We start from the raw sequence: 18,546 nt of genomic DNA, 5'->3' as shown, positions 1-18,546 counted from the left end.
TTTACTCTGGAGCGCTCCTCCTCTCAGTGAGCCCACTCTGTTTTGCTGGCCAGCTTCCAGCAGCCGGCAGCTCTGGAGGCTAAAACAACAATAGCATTTCGCATCCTGTTCTTTGCGCAAAATGTTAACTCCTTAAATACATTCATCTGCCAAAAACCCAGTGAACAAAAACCACAGAAATGATGGATGTCTGTGGCCTTGTCTGAACAATTTGACAGCAAGTAGAGGTAATTTGTTGCCAGTAGCACGACGAAGCTTGTGAGGGAGCATTTTTGAATCACAAAGTACAAGATGTCCTCTTTAAGTACCTAAACCAGCTTTAGCAGATTTTTTGGACACTCTGGGCATAATATTAAGCAAACGGTTGGCTATTTTTGCATCATAAGAGCACAATAGGAGCCAGTCAGGATTTAAAGTCTCTGACAGATGGATTCAAAATCCTGCTCCTCACATACAAGGTCTTAAATAATCAGGCCCCATCTTATCTTAATGACCTTGTAGTACCATATCACCCTATTAGAGCACTTCGCTCTCGCTCTGCAGGCCTACTTGTTGTTCCTAGAGTATTTAAAAGTAGAATGGGAGGGAGAGCCTTCAGTTTTCAGGCCCCTCTTCTGTGGAACCAGCTTCCAGTTTGGATTCAGGAGACAGACACTATCTCTACTTTTAAGATCAGGCTTAAAACTTTCCTTTTTGCTAAAGCATATAGTTAGGGCTGGACCAGGTGACCCTGAATCCTCCCTTAGTTACTGGGGGATTCCCATGATGCATTGAGTTTTTCCTTTCCAGTCACCTTTCTCACTCACTATGTGTTAATAGACCTCTCTGCATTGAATCACATCTGTTATTAACCTCTGTCTCTCTTCCACAGCATGTCTTTATCCTGTCTTCCTTCTCTCACCCCAACCGGTCGCAGCAGATGGCCCCGCCCCTCCCTGAGGCTGGTTCTGCTGGAGGTTTCTTCCTGTTAAAAGGGAGTTTTTCCTTCCCACTGTCGCCAAAGTGCTTGCTCATAGGGGGTCATATGATTGTTGGGTTTTTCTCTGTATCTATGAAGCACCTTGAGGCGACTTTTGTTGTGATTTGGCGCTATATAAATAAAATTGAATTGAATTGAATTCCCAACGCGATGCTGCTTTACTGAAAACACTTTAATTAGTGTTTGACTAAAAAACTGCAAGTTTGTTAGTTAAAAGAGAAGATGAGAAGTTAAAAAAACTGAAAAAAGTGAATCTAAACAAACCTCAATACTTTTAAACTTTCCTTCATCTGGCTTTTGGAGTTTATACAGTTTATACAACTTTTACTTCAGTCCAGATTCACTCCAACATATAGTCTGTAGTTTCTTTCCACATTTATATCATTTAAGAGCAACTTACGCTCACGGCCACTAAAGTCAAAAGTAAGTCTGTTGTGCTATAGTGATGTCACGGCATTGTCACGCTGACTCAACAGGTGGCAGTTGCAGATTTCTGCTCATCAAATGACGGCGACTGTGCTGAACAGATGTGTTGAATACAGATAACATGAAAGAAATACTGGCAGTGAAAGATAACTGTAATCAATAGGGATTTTGGCACGCCGGCGGATGTTTTTCAGAAACAATGAAGGACGGCACTGTGACAACAATCGCCCACATTCAGGGCATCTAATAAAAAAGTGTGCAGTAGTTCGTAACTCATATTGCCCATACAGCTCATAACAGTAACGCTTTGTGTTTACAGTTTGCGTTGGAGTGTGCATTGGCTTCTACGGTACCTGAATGGGACTGGAAGATACACATAAAGCGCTGAAAATGTGTGACAGTGGTGTTGCGTTCGTGTGTGGCCCCATCTCCACTTGGAAAAGTCATTACTCTGTTAATGGCGGCACAGCACTTCATAGCATCTCTGCTCCCGCTTCAATTATGGATCAATTCGGTCACGGCATGACCCGAACGCCTCTTCATCTTAAAAAAAGAAACATCAAATTGGGCAAAAAAGCTGCAAGCTGAGAGAAACGAGAGCGTTTACTGGCTCCTCGTCATGTGTTTCAAATACTTCCTGAACAGAAGAAGAGGATGAGAGTAAAGTTGTGATAGTCGTGGTGATGAAAGGAAAGTGCTTCAATCTCCACTTGCGTCTTAATTAAAAGGAAGAATGAGAGGAGGACGAGGGGCACAAAAATATTAAGCAAACCTGATGTTCTGACTTCCGCACTTTAGAAGGAATTTTATGTGGAAAAGAGAAATCCCTTTTTGGCTTTTACAAGTAAAAGGTCCACAAAGAGAACCATCTTTCCTCCTGGCTTTCATTGCCTTTCATTTCAAGTTCAGATGATCCCATAGTCCCTTAGAGACTTGAGCAGCACCGTGTCCTTCACGTCGCTGAAGACCCTGCGGATGTTGTTGGTGTCCGTGGCACAGGTGAAGTGGGGGTACAGAGTCTTCCACGTCTCCCGGTTGTTGTGGTTAACGGCCTGCTGCTCGTACATCTTGCGGATGAACTTCATAGCATCTTCGGGGTCGTGTTTCCTGCCTGTTGAAAAGTGGAAGTGAAAGATGGAAGTGGACAACAAAGAGATGAATTTGGGTGGAATAAACCGACTGATGGAGAAGAGCAAAGACATCAGAGAATTTTAGATTTACTTGTCACTAAGCATGAGATGGAAATTAGATTAATCAACATGGCAAAACTTTTTAATTTCAAATTTAGAGGTGGCTAAAGTTGCATAGAAGGATATCAGCAGAGCGATCACAATGGCATGCAGAGCTCGACTCCAAGGTCTGCCTGAACTAACACTATGTTCGACTTTATTCTATCAGCAGATGAAAAAACCTCCCTGCAAGTAATATATTTGAAAAACCTACTACTGATAATGATAGTTCAAATCAGCTCCTCGCTCTTTAAAAACAGCAGAAGACTGCAGGGATTATTAACAGGTATAGCCTTCAGAAGGAGTCACTGTAGCAGTAATAAGGACCACACAGTGCCTGCACTGGAACACAGCCACATTAGCGGCAAATAGCAGCCAGTGCTAGGAGCTGTTCACAGTTGTCATTAAGGTTAAATTGACATCAAAGAGTTTGACCCTGTGTGAGTCATTATTTTACCCCGCTAATGCTAGTGGTAAAACAAAGTGTGTGCACCGCACATACACATGTGCAAATGTTCACTTTCAGTCACTCATTTCAATCTTCCACACACATACACTTGTACACCTGGGGGTATTCAGGTGGGGGGGCAGGGCTTGCAGGAAGGCCAGTATCTGTCTGTGGTTGCCGTTGGTTACAGAGAGAGAGCGGAGGTGTGTGGGGGTGAGGGGGGGGCACCCTACTGCCTCTAACAGCAGCAGAGTTAAAGGCTGCAACCTCGTCATTAAGCACACAGAGTACCTGAAGTGACTCATCTACAAGAAAGACATAAAGAAGGAAGGAAGGAAGGAAGGAAGGAAGAAGAGACAGAAAGATAGAAGGAAAGAAGCAAGGATGAGGGCAAAGATGGTGAGCAATAAGGAAGGGAGGCATGAAGTGGGTAAAGATGGGAGAAAAAGAAGGAAGAGGCCAAGGAAGAAAGAAAGGAAGACAGGAAGAGGGTAAAGATATCCGAAAGGGGGAGGAAGAGGAGAAAGATGGTGAGAAAGGAGGGAGGAAGGAAGAAAGAACAGAAGGAACAGAATAAAGAAAGCAACAAGGAAATGCGAAAGACTGCAAAGATGCTAAGAAGGAAGGAAGGAATGAAGTAAATAAAGAAAGAAGACGATAAGAAAGTAGAAAGGGAAGGAGCAGTGAAAGAAAAGAAAAAAGCAAGAAGAGAAGAGCAAAAAATGTCTAGAATCTAGAATTAGAAAATGAAATCACTTTGCACACACGTTTTTGGAAATGACACATTTTGTGCCGGGCGTGATGAAACTGTTGCATGCTCAAAGCAAATTGGCTGAAGCAAAATAACATCACAGCCCCTCGTGTCTCGGACATGATTGTGTCCACGCTGCGATGGAAATAAACGCTCGCAAACAATGAGCTGCAATTGTAATTGTTGATGGCAGTGAAATCTGGCTGCTGACTGGGCTCAGTCAGCCTTCAATGCTGCTGTGATTTCTTATTTGAATGTCTGAAACCTCCACGTTGAGGCTGAGTGTCGGACTGATTCACAAATATCAAACCCTTAGTGCTCGCAGTGCTCCCCGCCATTATTAAATCCACCACAACTCACGAACACACACATGTGCCCCAACTTCAGCACAGGCACTCGCAGACATCTTACAGTCTGACCAAATCTTCACAAAGAGCCTTCAAATCAACTAAAATACTTCGAATATGGTCTTTTCTTTCTTTAGTTGCTAGCAAAACTACATCACACCCTCACCCTAAATGCAAACAAACAGAAGACCAGCTGACCTGTGAAACTGGGGAAGTATTTCTGCAGGTCTGAAGTTTTGATTTTATCAGTCAGGATGTCAGTCTTGTTGAGGAAGAGGATGATGGAGGTGTTGAGGAACCACTGGGAGTGAATGGTGGTGTAGAACAGAGCCAGACTCTCTTGCATGCGGTTCTGGGGAGGACACGGAGAGAAAACAGTCCTTCAAAGAGAGGAAATAGGTTGTTTATGGGCAGCATATGGACCACAGTGGAGGTTAATAAATGCGGTGGCAGACCAGAAAGTGTCTGGGAGAGATAAACGGATCAGTGACAGGATGGGAGGGAAGAAGAAGGCGATAGGGGGCTGCAGAGGCTGAGAGGAGATAAGAGAGAGGCTTTGTTGTACAAGAGCGAGACCTGCTGGTGAAACGATGGAATGACTGTAGTGAGACACATTTATGACTCTGGTACACATGTATATACTGCGTTATTTATTAACAAATTACAAAACCCCCAAACATAAGCTAAACAACCCAGTGTATGCTCTGTGTACATCTGCTGTGTATTTTGCACAATCTATGTCCAGTGTGAACGGCCATCTTTAAACTGAGGTGGTGGCTTATGACACCAGCTGTCTGCCACCTACAGTGCAGGCTTGAGATCCCTTCCCAGACGCTTCAACCCCCGATCACACCTTGCCTCAGGTGACCACAATAGGTCACATGTTGGGTTGGGGCAAGGTCTCTCTGTGCTTTCACCCTTAAGCTGTTTTTTTGTTTTGTTTGGCTGAGCAGAAGTCTGCCTGCAGTGAGCTCTGATGTCGGATGGAGGCAGTGTACAAAGCATGTGGTACAACCGGTCTGTGGGCCACTGTTGCTTGTGTTTTTGTTGGGTCGCCAGCCAGCCGAGGAGAAGAGCACGTTACACACCTCGATCACACCTCGACTCAGGTGACCTCGATTAGGTCACATGGTGCGCTGGAGCAAAGTCTACGAGTGTTTTCAACCTTCAACATTCTCATTGAAGGTAATAACCCACGCCTTTTGTTTTTCACGTGATGTTGCAGATGATCAATAGTGGGTCAACAACCCTCAGAAGACGACCCCTCATAAGGCTAAATACTTGGAACTCCTCTCTTAACCCTTTAAGACCTACCATAGAACCAAGTCCGCCAGAGCTTATATTATATTTTTACATGCTGTGGAGCCATTTTTGGGAGCATTTCAAGTTGCTATACATCAATACAACCATTATAGCCCAAATTTTAATAATATGTCTGCATTAAGTGCATAGTAATTACATAAATTGCAAAAAAGTGTAATAAACTACAAAAAAATTGAAAATCGTTTTTGTTTTTTAACATATATTTCTAGTTAGAGAAATTTAACAGGCTTATCCCTCAAAACTGTAAATACAAAAAAGTTGCACAAAATAGTTTCCCACCACAGGAAATTTATTTTAAGTGTCTTCATAGTTTTATTTTTGAAATACACCAATTTTTATACACTGCAGGAAAAACGAAAATAAATATTATAATGCAAATTTGCAAAAAAGCAGCATATGCATCAAAATAAACTATTTCCAGCAGTGCAATATGAGTCCTAAGCATCCCAGAAACGACACAGAAAGTCATAAAGTCAAACATAACTTTTAAAAACACCAGTATAGGCTCATGAGGCCCTGATGGTAAAAAACTACATTTCCGCGAAAATGATGTCACTTCCGGTTTCGGGCAGGTCATGGCGGACATGCGATAGTTCACGCTGACGTCTATTCTAACGTAGGAAGTGTTATGAACAGCTGATCGGATCGGCAAAGCGTGTTTCTGGAATATTATGTTTGTGTTGCTGCTTTTGCGCTAGTTTACGTGGTTGCAGTGCTACCGGGATTTTAAAATAGTTACGCAAAACAGAGCGTGCCCGCTCCGATCGGTTTTAAAAGGTTAAATACCTGGGATGAGAGGTGAAGCATCTTTGCAAACCTAAAGAAGTCCAGTTACCTTCTTTTTCAACCTTTCAAGACTACAATGACCTGGATGGCTGAGCACCTACATATAAATATTCCAAGCACCTTAGAATAGCTGGTAAACTATCCAGGAGATAAATCTGCACAGATCCTATGATTGTGTTCGTTTTCTGGAGCTGTAAACTGAACGAGAGTCACAGGAGTTCTTACAGTCGTGTCTTTCTCCTCCAGGACTTGGTCATACTCGCTGAGCGACGCAAGGAAGATGAGGGAGGTGACATTTTCAAAGCAGTGGATCCACTTCCGCCGCTCCGACTTCTGACCGCCGACGTCCACAATCCTATGGATCAGAGGAAGGAAACGTGTAAAAGAACAAACAGACGACAAATTGCCAAATGACCGTGAGTTGCTGAAGCGCCAAACGCGAGATCGAGCAGGGATCTCACTGGAGATGTGCTTACTTCTCCTGCCCAACAAAGTAACACTGTAATGCCACACCTAGGAAAAATGCAAAAACTATGACAGAACCCTGCACGAGCAAATTACACAAGAGGCATTCATTAACGTGCAGGTTGTCCCGGCGTACCTGATGTGAGCTAATTCCTTTGTTAATATTAAATCAATTAAGTACTAAAATTAGCAAAGGAAGCAAATGAATATAACAAGTAGAGGTGGGAATCACCATACATCCCACGATACGATATTATCACGATACTTAACGCACGATACGATATTATTGCAATTTTTTAAAATATTTTGCGATATTCAGATTCTGTACATAAAGGTAAACTTTATCAATATTCATTTTATCTAATATCAAAGTCTCACACTCAGTCTTTCTCTCATTTCAGTTTTATTGTTGACAAACTGAACGGTTTGTATTACAGTCTAGTCCAACTTAACTGAATCAACCATCTGGTACAATTATAGCTATTCTGAACTATGCAGTTTATGAAAACTATGCAGCCCCTTCAGCAACTGAAGAATTTGAAAGTAAATTAAAACCAAATATAATTTTACATTAAATAAAAAAGTTTTAAACTTAATTAAAATAAAACATGTCTTAAATTAAAATAAGTAAACTGTCACATTTGGACAGTGAAGGAATGTCAGGATTCTTGCTCAGAAAAAGGATCAACATGCTCTGAAGTCAGAGCACAAAAACCTTTTTTGTAACAAAATATCGATTTCTGCTGTCCCTGTATCGATACATTATTAGCAAACAAAATATCACGATACTACACAGTATCGATTTTTTCCCCCACCCTTAATAACAAGTATCCACATTGGAACAGGTGCCTGCGAGAGGTGAAGTATGGCATCCAATTTATTCAACAAAGATGTTCACTGCATAAAATAGTATTCATTATTACAGCATGTCTTAATGGATACTAATTTATTTAATCAGGCCTTTTTATAACTGGCCGTTTTGTGTCCACCTTTGGAAAAACTACGTCACACCTAGCAACGGGGTCAGCCACACCTCGAGCTCAAGGTTCCCTTCCATTGCTCCGAGCATTTCCCAAACCACTTACAGCTGTACCCAAGACGCACTACAATGTGCTTATGTACAAATGCAAGAAAAACAAGCCCTTCCCACTCTTCCAGTGCTTACACGGTACCCTCACATCAGTAATGTGTTAATAAGCTGCGATGTGAAGCGGAGATGTCCTTCTCAGAACATGACGCACTTTATTAAAGGACAAAAATGCCTCTTTGCCTTTCATTCGCTTTTTTATTTTGCCATTAATTTATCCAGATATATTTTCTCTTTAGTTTAAAGTGCATCATTATTTTCATTTCCAGCTCCATATTTGTATCCTTAGAGTCTAGCAGAAGAGCTCTGCATGATTCACAGTTTTAAATAAAGCTTATTTTGGTCACCTGCTTGTTGGGATTGCTGTGCTGAAAGCCAAGGATGCCCTCCCTCTGTGACATCATAAAGATTCAAGAGTAAAAATAACTGCCTGACACAAAGTGTGTGATCTTTTGGCTCATAGGGATTACTTGTACACGCGCAGTGAAACTTTGGCCATGTTTAATATCAGCACTTCCCATCTGTAACAGTATACATGTGAAAGAAAGCAAAGAAAGGCTTTTACTAGGTCAACTTTAAATGCTTTTAAGAGTTATTATTTTAAGATAATATGTTGGAACACAATGTCCTTTAGAAATAAACTTTGGATTTGTTGTCAAAGCTTAGTCTGACTGCCTACACATTTTCAAAATAAAACCCACATGAAGTCTGCACAGAGTCAATCAGAAATGTGATCCTATTGCGTCCAAGCAGGCGTGAGCAGACAAAGCCTCTGCAAGAGTCAATAGTGTTTTTTTCACAGTGCAGTGAATAGTGAAGGTATTGGATTTGCCCCTGTGAGAGGTTAGAAATCCGAGGATTGGTCACCTTAGTGTGATGGTATTGACGGTAAAGGAGTAGTCGTGGATGCCCGTGGTGGGGAATCGAACTCTCAGCACGTCCTGTTCCGTGGGGATGTAGTCCTGGGAGGTGATGCGGTCCAGATTATTCATGTAGCTGAAAGAGAGACGCGATGGGGCCGAAGAGAGAAAAAATATTACAACGGCAAAAAAAAATCTGTTTCTCACACTAGAGGATATTTCTACTGAAACATATTGCCTCTGTTTACTTTGCATCCGGCAATGACAGAGTAAGACAAACTGAAGCGAAACTGATTAAAAATGCAAGAAGGGAATGGAGCAAGTCCACATCAACCTGTGTACAGACCACAGCTTTATGGCTCATGTTGATACAAGCTGTCATTAGCTAATGTTGACTGCCTGTCCCTTATCAAGCACGCACCGCGATGACTGAACTGCCGGGTAAACACAGACCAGAACAGCAGTATAAAAGAGAAAACATGCAGGCTGAGCCCACGCTTTGCTCTGTGACACTTGAGATACTTTTAGCGTAAGGCTCACACCTACTGTGTCTTTTCCCGTTGGTAATAAAAAGCCTGTCTGGGGTTAGCTCGACACTGTGCCTTAAAATGTTTTTTGTGATGTAGCTATAAAACCCGAAGACTCCTCCGTGAGCGCGACGTACAATTTCAGTGAGTAAAGCAGAGGTGGAAAATGGAAAAAATGACACAGTTAGGGCATAAATCTGAAGGGATCCTGGAACTTATCAAACTGGAAAAAGTTGGTCGATAAAATATCCACAAATGCTTGAGTCATTGTCCGTGAAGGTTCTCAGTCATCCAGGTCATCATAGTCTAAGGAGCTTGGAAAGAAAAGCGTCTGGACTTCTTTAAGTTGCTTGAAGACGTTTCACCTCTCATCCGAGAAGCTTCAGAAGTTTGAGGATCATCAGTGGGTCCTTTTGTCCCTCTGTGGAGGGATACTCCCACTAGGTTTAAATCTGGGACTCCCCACAATTTGACCTTAGAACTGAAGAAGCTTCTCAGATGAGAGGTGAAACGTCTTCAAGCAACTTAAAGAAGTCCAGACACTTTTCTTTCCAAGCTCCTTAGACTGCTCAACTCATTGTTTTAGCCAACATAAAATCCTTCAAATAACATCTTTGGTATTTAAATGAATACCAAAGATGTTATTATATCGTGACAACGTTACAAAAACAGCAAAAATGGAAACCCCAAACAGTGTAGCAGGAGCACAAACCTAAAACAACTTTAATCTCTTCCTGTCTAAATATAGCACGTTCACTGAAGAGGACAGCTGTTATTAGTATGACTACAACGGATGCCGGGTTTGTTGTGCTTATCTATTGTTGCATCATTTGTGTAACAGCTTTAACAGAATCAACATCACCGACTCTGTTTTATGGCTGTGATGTTACACCTTTATTTATTACTTATTTATTAAGACTTTTTCAGACTGATAATAAGCAACGGCACACTGACTGAATGCCATGCCGTGTCTCTTGTTGAAAGAAATGAAGGTTGTTCATTTTGAACTGAAGGTTTTGTAGCCATTTCTGTTTCAAGTTGGATTTTTTTCCCCCCAAACAACAGCCTAAAATAAGGAGTTAGAATTATTTACTTTGTGATTTGAGTGTTTTTCTTGGCTCTGGGATGTTAAAAAATGAGCAGCTCGATCAATAATGATGATAACAAAATCTAAATAGTTACAAAATTACCAGGCTACCTACACATTACACCAACCGGAGCTGCTCAGCCATTGAAACCATGCCATGAAGCTCCAGGCACACAGTTTTTGTCCAGATGTTAAAAAGTTCAGGAGGTTTAGGACTGCGCTTCAGCACTCAGAGACGGCGCTCTGCAGCATTACATGGTTTGAGACTTTATGGCTGAGTTGCTCTGGTTCCTAAATGCTTCCACACTGCCACTTACAGTGGATCGTGGAATATGCACAAGTAGGGATGGGTATTGATAAGATTTTCACGATTCCGATTCCATTTTCGATTCTGTTTAACGATTCAATTCTTTATCGATTCTTTTTTTAAAAAGGAGAACACTAAGGTTGATTAGCTCAGAACTTTGTTTTATATCTTCTCTTTGAACAAGATAGAAGTTTAGGAGTAACATGGCCTTACAAACCCAGCAGTGGGTCCCCGGGGAAAAAAAATTGTAAATGTAAAATTATAAAATAAATATTCTTCTGTAGCAATAACAAAGTATAACATAAATTATTCTGTAGCAATTACACAAGAATATCCAGTAATGTCCCTGCCTACAATTAAACACATTCACTTACCGAAAATCATCTGCTGTGGCAAATGGGTTCAAGCCTTTTACCACAAACTGAGTCACTGCTCGGTGACATTCGTCTATCCTGGCCGATCGTAATAAGGCAGATCATGCTAACATAATTTGCACTGTTAGTTGATTATTTACCTGCCGCATTAACGGGAGAGGACGTGCAAACGTTACCGCTGCTGCTGGGTTGAGATTCACGAGTCCGGAGCGGAATTAAAAACACGACATTCATTTAAGGTCAATGTGTGTTTTGTGAGCAAATGCTTTTGCATATTCGTAGTGTTTCCTCCCTTAAATGAAATATCTACTTTGCAAGTATTGCAAGTTGCCCTGTTGTCATCCGTTCTCGTAAAGTATAATCAAACTTTTGAGCGTTTGAGCCGCCATGTTTCCTGCCAGGTAAATGACGTTCCGCAACGTCATTTGGGGCGACTGGAATTGATAAGGGAATCGTTTGCAAAAATGGCAAACAATTCCAAGGAATTGAAACAGTGGGAACTGGTTCTCAACAAGAACCGCTTTTCGATACCCATCCCTATGCACAAGGGGAAAAAACTTCACAGACTGACTTGTTGCAGTGGTGGCATCCTATTAAAACACCATGCTTGGATTCGGTAAGCTCTTAAGAACGACCAATTCCTTCACGAATGTTTATAAAGGCTGACTTCAAGCCTAGGTGCCTGATTTTATGCACTTGTGGCAATGAGGCTAAAAGCACCTGAATTCAAAGATTAAGACGTTTTGTCTATATATGGTTATCCCTTTTCCCCCACAGATATCGACGTGCACTTTCTTCCAAACTTGCCGTCTATCATCATTTCCCATATCCTGACATTGTTGTTGGTGTTTTGTTGTGACAGCATTTCATCATGTGATACTGCGTCCCAGCCCTCACAGAGGGTGTGGTGCAGCTTTGACTTCTAGCAAAGCACAGCTACTCACTACTCTGTAGAGTCCAGGAGTTGGTACTCGCAGCGGCGGCTGTAACAGGCACGTATTCCCGAGTCTGCCCAGAGGCGGCGGATTGCGTCAACATGGCCCCGTTCCAGTTGAGTGACCTGCACTATGCTTACGTCCTCCAGCCTCTTGGCGTAAATCTGGAGGACAGCACAAGATTCTCAGTGTGAAGAGATTTCATGAAAACATTGAATGCAAAGCTTTTTAACATCCAGTCCAATTAATCCTTCAACAGATGCTTTGCACCGAGGATTTGTGCATGTTTATAGTAAAACCACCAGCTATTTATAGGCTACAGAACGCTATGCACGTATATTGGTGCGTCGCTCTTCTTCAATGTGGGCGTAATCCCACAAATCCTGGGAGTGCACTTCTGGTCAGACGCCTGCACACCTGCGCTGGCGCCCGTGTTTGTGAATAAGCGTTGATGTGTAACTGGGTGTGTCCGTGTGTGTTTATGCTGCATCTACCTCGTTCTGTGGGTTGGAGTAGGGAATTCTGAGCGTGGCCATCGCTCCCGTCATTGCAGCCATGGCAGTTAAGATATTCTGGTAGATGCATTTGGCGAAAGCCTTCCTCTCCTCCTCTGAGAAGCCTCGTCCGTGAATGATCCTCATCTGTCGGATGAAGGTGGTTTTTCCACTCTCCCCAGTCCCTGAGGCAGCAAACAGAACAGCTGATAATTTACATTTAAAGCAGAAATCCTTCATTCAGGTTTCCTCAGAGCAAAGATGAGATCGACTTAACTGAAAATAACGGTGCTTTAAAAATGGCCAGATATGCACTGCATTCCCAGGGAAAAAAATGGAGACGCTGTAATTGTGAGAGAAGGTTAAAGCACTTATCTGTGAGCAGTATATTTAAGAGGATGGGACGATGATGCTACCTGAGTTAATGCAATTCATACATTCATACGTGAACACAACTCCCGTCCATTTCCAAGAATACTTCAGCACCTTTCAGACAAAAAAGGCTGCAGAGCTCTTCTCCCTCAGACTGATATAAAACCACGTAATAACTCCTCGTTCTGTGACAGGTGAACAAATACAAATACTTCTGTATTGCACCTCCACGCAAATGTTGTTCTTAGATTTAGAGTGTGCATGTTATTTATTAATGGAACGTGCACTACTCTTTTTACAAAGTTACAAAGTTTTTTCTTTGTTTTTATCACTGTTGCATGTCTATATTTTTGCAGGCTCTCATAGGGTTTTTGCAATATCTGTGCTTACTAAACATTTAACACAACATCTTTAAAAGGTGGTAATATGCTGGTGTTTGCATCATATTCTACTATCCTTAACCCTTTCCCACACACACACGGGTATTTTGGGAAAGTTTTTTATATCGGTTTTTGTCCTTTTGTCCACAACCAGGTTTTAGGTCACTGAAAAGAAGTCTTGATGCATATGCTCAATCATCCAGGTAAAGAAATCTCAAGAAGCTACGTCCACATGAACAGAATCAACTTTTTAGGGTCACTGAAAAGTGTGGATGGTCTCTTAAAACAAAAGCAGAAGCTCCTAGTTTAAAAAAATATTCTCATAGAGGTGGGTGTAGCCTTAGTGGTCAGAAAAGCAGCTTTAAAACAACACATAATCATTCTCCTTTGCATCCAAGGCTATGGTAAGTTCCTCCTGTAGCCTCGGGGAGATCAAAGTGTTAACCTTAAGCTTTTTTGTGAATACAAACTATAAAGTAATAATGATAAGGAGACTTTATTCCACAGGAAGCTGAAAAACACTCAATTCAAAACACAAAAGGCCTGATATACAGCTTGCAGGCACCTTCTCTGCAGACTAGAATCAAAGATACTCTGTTAAAGATACACCGAACGAGAGGGGGAAAAGTTGATTTATGTTGTTACACCTCGGTTTATTGTTAACATTTTATGCCCTTCTTGTTTTATTGTTTTGAATCCACATCATTCTGTGTGGTGACTGTTTCATAACGAGCGCCCTGGATTTACGCTGCTTCTCACACGGTTACAGTCCCAGAGTGTTAAGTCGTGTTTATTATTTTAGGGTTCTCTGTTTGCTTTCGCTGATGTTTTAGTGCTCGGTGTGTTTTGTATTACTGTTGGTTGAGTTCTTCATTTCTATTTTTGATTTCTTTATTATTTCAGTCTCAGTTCTTATTACATTCTAGTGATGAATGTGTTGATTTTTAATAGTTTTATTTCTGTTCCACCCCTCATATCTTGTTGTTCTCACCTGTGCTAAGCGCGCTAACCTGTGCCTCGTTTCCCACCTGTTTCCTGTGTAATCAACCCTCTGTGTATAAATAGTCCTGTCTTTTCCTCTTTCTAATTTTTAGGTATCTGTTATTAGGGGTGCAACAATACTCTATCGATATTGAACCGTTCGATACAGTACTTTCGGTTTGGTACGCATATGTATCGAACAATACAAATTTTTTTTATCAACTTTCCTTCTGACGATGCTGTCTGTGTTGAGCGCTCAGTGGATCTGCGCTCGACAGTGCGGCCTAGGCGGAGTAGTCGAACACAGAGTCACTGAGCGCAGCACAAGCTAGCAGACAGAAGTTAAGCTCTCCTTGCAACATGGCAAACTGAACCTCCCCCACCCTCATTCAGATCTGGCGTTTGGAACTATTTTGGTTTTCATGTGACGTATGACCCTGAAGGTAAGCGCGTCATGGACAAAAGTAAAACAGTATGTCGGATGTGCCACGCAATGCTCAATTACATGGGTGGGAACTAGTGCGTTAGCGCAGTTAGCTCGTTAACGTGTACGGGGCGATCCGCGGTAGCTCGTTAACGGAGATTTGCCGTGTTGTGGCGTTAACGTCATTTCAGATTAACGCTGACAGCACTAGTGGGAACACAACGAATATGACTGCACATTTACTCCGACATCATCCTAGTGCAAAGACAAGTGGAAGCAGACAAAAACAAGCACGCATGCTACAAACTTTACCCGAGTCATTTAGACAGCCGTTAGCACATGATTCTCCTTATGGGGACCTGATATGTTTAATATGCTGCTGAGAATATAGCCCAGAAGAAGTGTATAGTATAGCTTTTATTTTGGAAAGAGCCATTTCTCTGTAATAAACTCTCTTTTCCAAAGATGAGTGATTTCTCGATCAGATTTTTTTATTATTACATTAAATTTAAAACTTTAAAAACTGTTCTTTTGAGTTAAAATATATATTTATAAATTTAATAAATGACAAATTAAAAAGGCATGAACATTTTTTTTGTATTGAAAAAATATTGAACCGTGACACCAAAGTATCGAACCGAACCGTGAATTTTGTGTATCGTTGCACCCCTATCTGTTATGGCTCCTGTGTTGCCTCTGTGATTTTATTTATACTTTTTATGGCCTAAATAAAGTTCTGTCTTTTAAGTCTGCATCCTGCACTCAGACAAGGAGTACAGAGGACTGAACAGACTTCAGTGAACGCTCCTGAAATCCTAACTTAATCACTCAGACGAAAGAGTGAGTGGTCTTTGGATGTATTTCTTTTATTCAGTTGTCAGCTAGAGGAAACAAAACTCTTGAAACTTTTTATTCTGGGAATCAACACGACTTTTGAAGGAAAATCATAAAGCAGCGTTTGTGTGAGACGTGCTGAAGATGTTTTCCTGACAGTCCAGTTTTTCCAAATGACAGAAATTGTTGTACGAGACGTAAGAAAAACTGGCCCCCGTGTATCACGTCTCATTATCTTTTTAGTCTGCTGAAAACATCCCAAAAAACGACACACTCATTTACTGTGTGCTATTTACTGGGTATCTGCTGCTCTTTCACAGTGACACAAAACAGCAGCATAGCTATCATAAAAGATACTGTGGTTCACGCATAGCTGCAGAGACAGTTGATTAACTAATACAGTATTAGACATTTTTAGAAAAATTGGATTTGGTTTTGTGTTATTCTTTTGGTTCTGACGCAAAAAAGCATGAAAAAATTACAAAAATTTAAATATTTACCAAAAATGTATATAATGCATACTTTCCTGTTAATATACATAAAGAAATATGGGACTTTTCTTTGTTTTATCACATTTAGATGGATGAATAATACTAATTCTATTTTTTTAACCACTAATCCAATGGTCATGAGGGAGTTGGAGGCAGGTGCACGTCGCCAACCTGTCGCAGGACTAACGCAGAGAGACAGAAAGCCATTCAAGCGCACACTCAGACCTACAGCCAGTTAACCAAACACATGTCTCTGAACTCCACGAGGGACCCGGAGTACCGAGAGAGAACCCACAAAGATACAAGGATACAAGAAAGGCCCCAGCATGGGGCGACAGCGCTAACTCCTGCAACACTGCACTGCCCACTTATTCAATATATGTCAATAAAGTAAACCTATGATGTTCTACCTCATGTTTCAATCGTATATGTATATTACGAGAAATGAATGTCCAAGCATTCTCCGGCGAGGGATCTCTTGTTTATGATCTTTTGATTCGTCATAAACTTGATTTTCTGTCTAACGGAGGCCTGGCAGCGGCCCAGTGACTTCTTCGAATCCAATCTGACCGCTCCACCTGGGTTTGTTGACACCTGTCAAGCCCGTGTATCTAGACGTGAGGGTGGCGCCGTCTGTTCCTACCCATTCAAAATATGAAATCACGATGATACAAATCAATGGACCGATTCCCACAATCTCAGCTGCTTTTTGCTCTCTACCTAAGCCCAACGCTGACCTTTTAAATGATTTTTCTGATTAGAAAATCCTGGGCATTTATATGACCAAAGATTCAAATACTGAGGACATTGTATGTAAAGTAATTCCTGTGAGCTCTGGCTTCAATCTGCTCTACACACTTGGTTTCAGACACTTTTGTCAAATCTTGCACCTTTATGACATCATTTTTTAAAAAAAAAACAGATAACCACAGCCATACAGCTCTGAATATCAGAACGTTGAGTAAATAAGGTTAATTATGAACCATGACTAAGACTCTATTAAAGTACAAGCATGAAAGTATAGATCTGAAAAGAGGATCATGCGTTGATAATTACAAGGGTGTCAACCTTTCTGGTCTTTGTGTTATAGTGGTTGCTGTTTGACACAAGCACTAAAAAGAAAAGCGTATATATTCAAATGACTTGGTTTTGTCTAACAAACAGCAGAGAAGCTGCAGAAACAAGACAAAATAAAGTCAGTACATAGAGATATTCAAATTCAAACGATTAAAAAAGAAGTGGTCAGTTGAGTTTCTGTCAGCTAGACTATTTATCATGTAAATATTTCACCTATGACACCAGCTCAGGGTATCTCTGCCAGGAAGGTGAAATTATCTTAAAATCAGACAATCCGAAACTTGTCAGGCTAACTGTAAGAAAACCCAAACAAAGCTGGGCTTGTGTGTTTCTGGGCTGTGTGCCACAGGTGGTTTTCAGGTGGCATAGCCAATCCCAACTTTCATCGTTCATTCTTCACATACTCACATGGTGACACATGCCTTACATAGCTTATACACTCATGTGCAGAGGTCACCAAACAGTCTTGATTTGTATGCAGGGTGTACCTTAGGTTATCTTGTCAAATTTTAAATGCAGTTTAATGTCTGTTTAGTCTGTTTTTTGTGGGTTGTTTTTTTTTTTTTTTGTTGTTGCATGAACTAACAGGTGTGTGTGGTGCTCTACTGACCCAGCAAAAGGATTTTAATCTCCCTCCTCTCCTTCTTCTTCTGTTGCTTCAGGATCCTCTTGATCTCTTTGTCCACAGCAATGGTGTTCTTCTCCTCCTCGGACAGACAGCACACGCAGGTGCTGTAGCACCACCGCCCGCAGCCGGCCATGGCCAAAAACACTGAAATCAAACTGTTAATGCGTTATTAAGTAGCCAAGCACCCGCAATAATAAACTCACTGTTAGGCAGCTTGATGTCTGTTTGCTCTTCGGTGGTTTTTACTTGCTCGCTGACACGCCAGTGGTCTTTATTTGCAAGTATGCCGACCGAAGGTTAACTTTAAAGGGTGTTTCATACTTTTATGTACGCTTCATTTAACCACCTTTATAAAACTCGCCGGTCAGTTCGGTGAGTAATCCCTACAGCACCTTTGTCACTAAGAGCTTTTCCTTTTCGTCTTTTACAAGAGACACAAAATGAATCTCTCACCTCCAATCAGTCTGTCACACTCCCTGAAGACGAGCAGGTACGGGTTCAGATTTCTTTTCCCGGGCCATTTTTCCCATCCCTCAGCTCTGCACCTGCTGACAGCGGCTAACAGCTGCCGTGGCCCACCAGCAGCTTCATTAGCTCCCACGGACTTTAAACGCCTTTTTTTTCCAGCCCACACGGTACAACGTCCAGTTCGGGAAAGTTCACCGCGCCTACGCAGGAATGTGCCGCCTCCCCGAGCCGCTCCAAACACCGCGACTAGAATGCTGTCCGAACGACGCCGCCTCAAGACAGCGGCAAACGACGGCAGAAGCGCCGGAAGATAGAGGTTTGGACGTACAAAATAAAAGCATGTCACAAGTTGCATTCAAACGTGAAAGATTAAATTGAAACCCGATTTTTCATGCATGTGATTTCTTCTTCACTCACCCTTTTCCACTCATTTTACCAGTACACCACTCTGCATTTAATAATTAGT

The 18,546-nt window shown here is 41.6% G+C and overlaps 1 protein-coding gene across 1 annotated transcript; it reads right to left on the bottom strand.

Annotated features, from left to right (window-relative positions):
* Positions 1 to 989: 989 nt before the first annotated feature.
* On the bottom strand, positions 990 to 18,292 carry LOC102790192 (guanine nucleotide-binding protein subunit alpha-14-like). The gene is made up of 8 exons (XM_006800433.3): positions 18,066 to 18,292; positions 17,595 to 17,767; positions 12,426 to 12,610; positions 11,941 to 12,095; positions 8,709 to 8,837; positions 6,515 to 6,644; positions 4,379 to 4,532; positions 990 to 2,516 (listed from the first exon to the last, which is right to left on the bottom strand). The coding sequence occupies exons 2-8, from the start codon at positions 17,743 to 17,745 to the stop codon at positions 2,311 to 2,313; spliced, it is 1,110 nt and encodes a 369-aa protein (XP_006800496.1). The 5' UTR covers positions 17,746 to 17,767; positions 18,066 to 18,292; the 3' UTR covers positions 990 to 2,310.
* Positions 18,293 to 18,546: the final 254 nt, after the last annotated feature.

This window comes from Neolamprologus brichardi, chromosome 23 (assembly GCF_056152115.1).
Source record: "Neolamprologus brichardi isolate AB-2024 chromosome 23, ASM5615211v1, whole genome shotgun sequence".
NCBI lineage: Eukaryota > Metazoa > Chordata > Actinopteri > Cichliformes > Cichlidae > Neolamprologus > Neolamprologus brichardi.
Note: the sequence above shows the minus strand (reverse complement) of the source record. Positions and strands in the feature narration are given on the sequence as shown.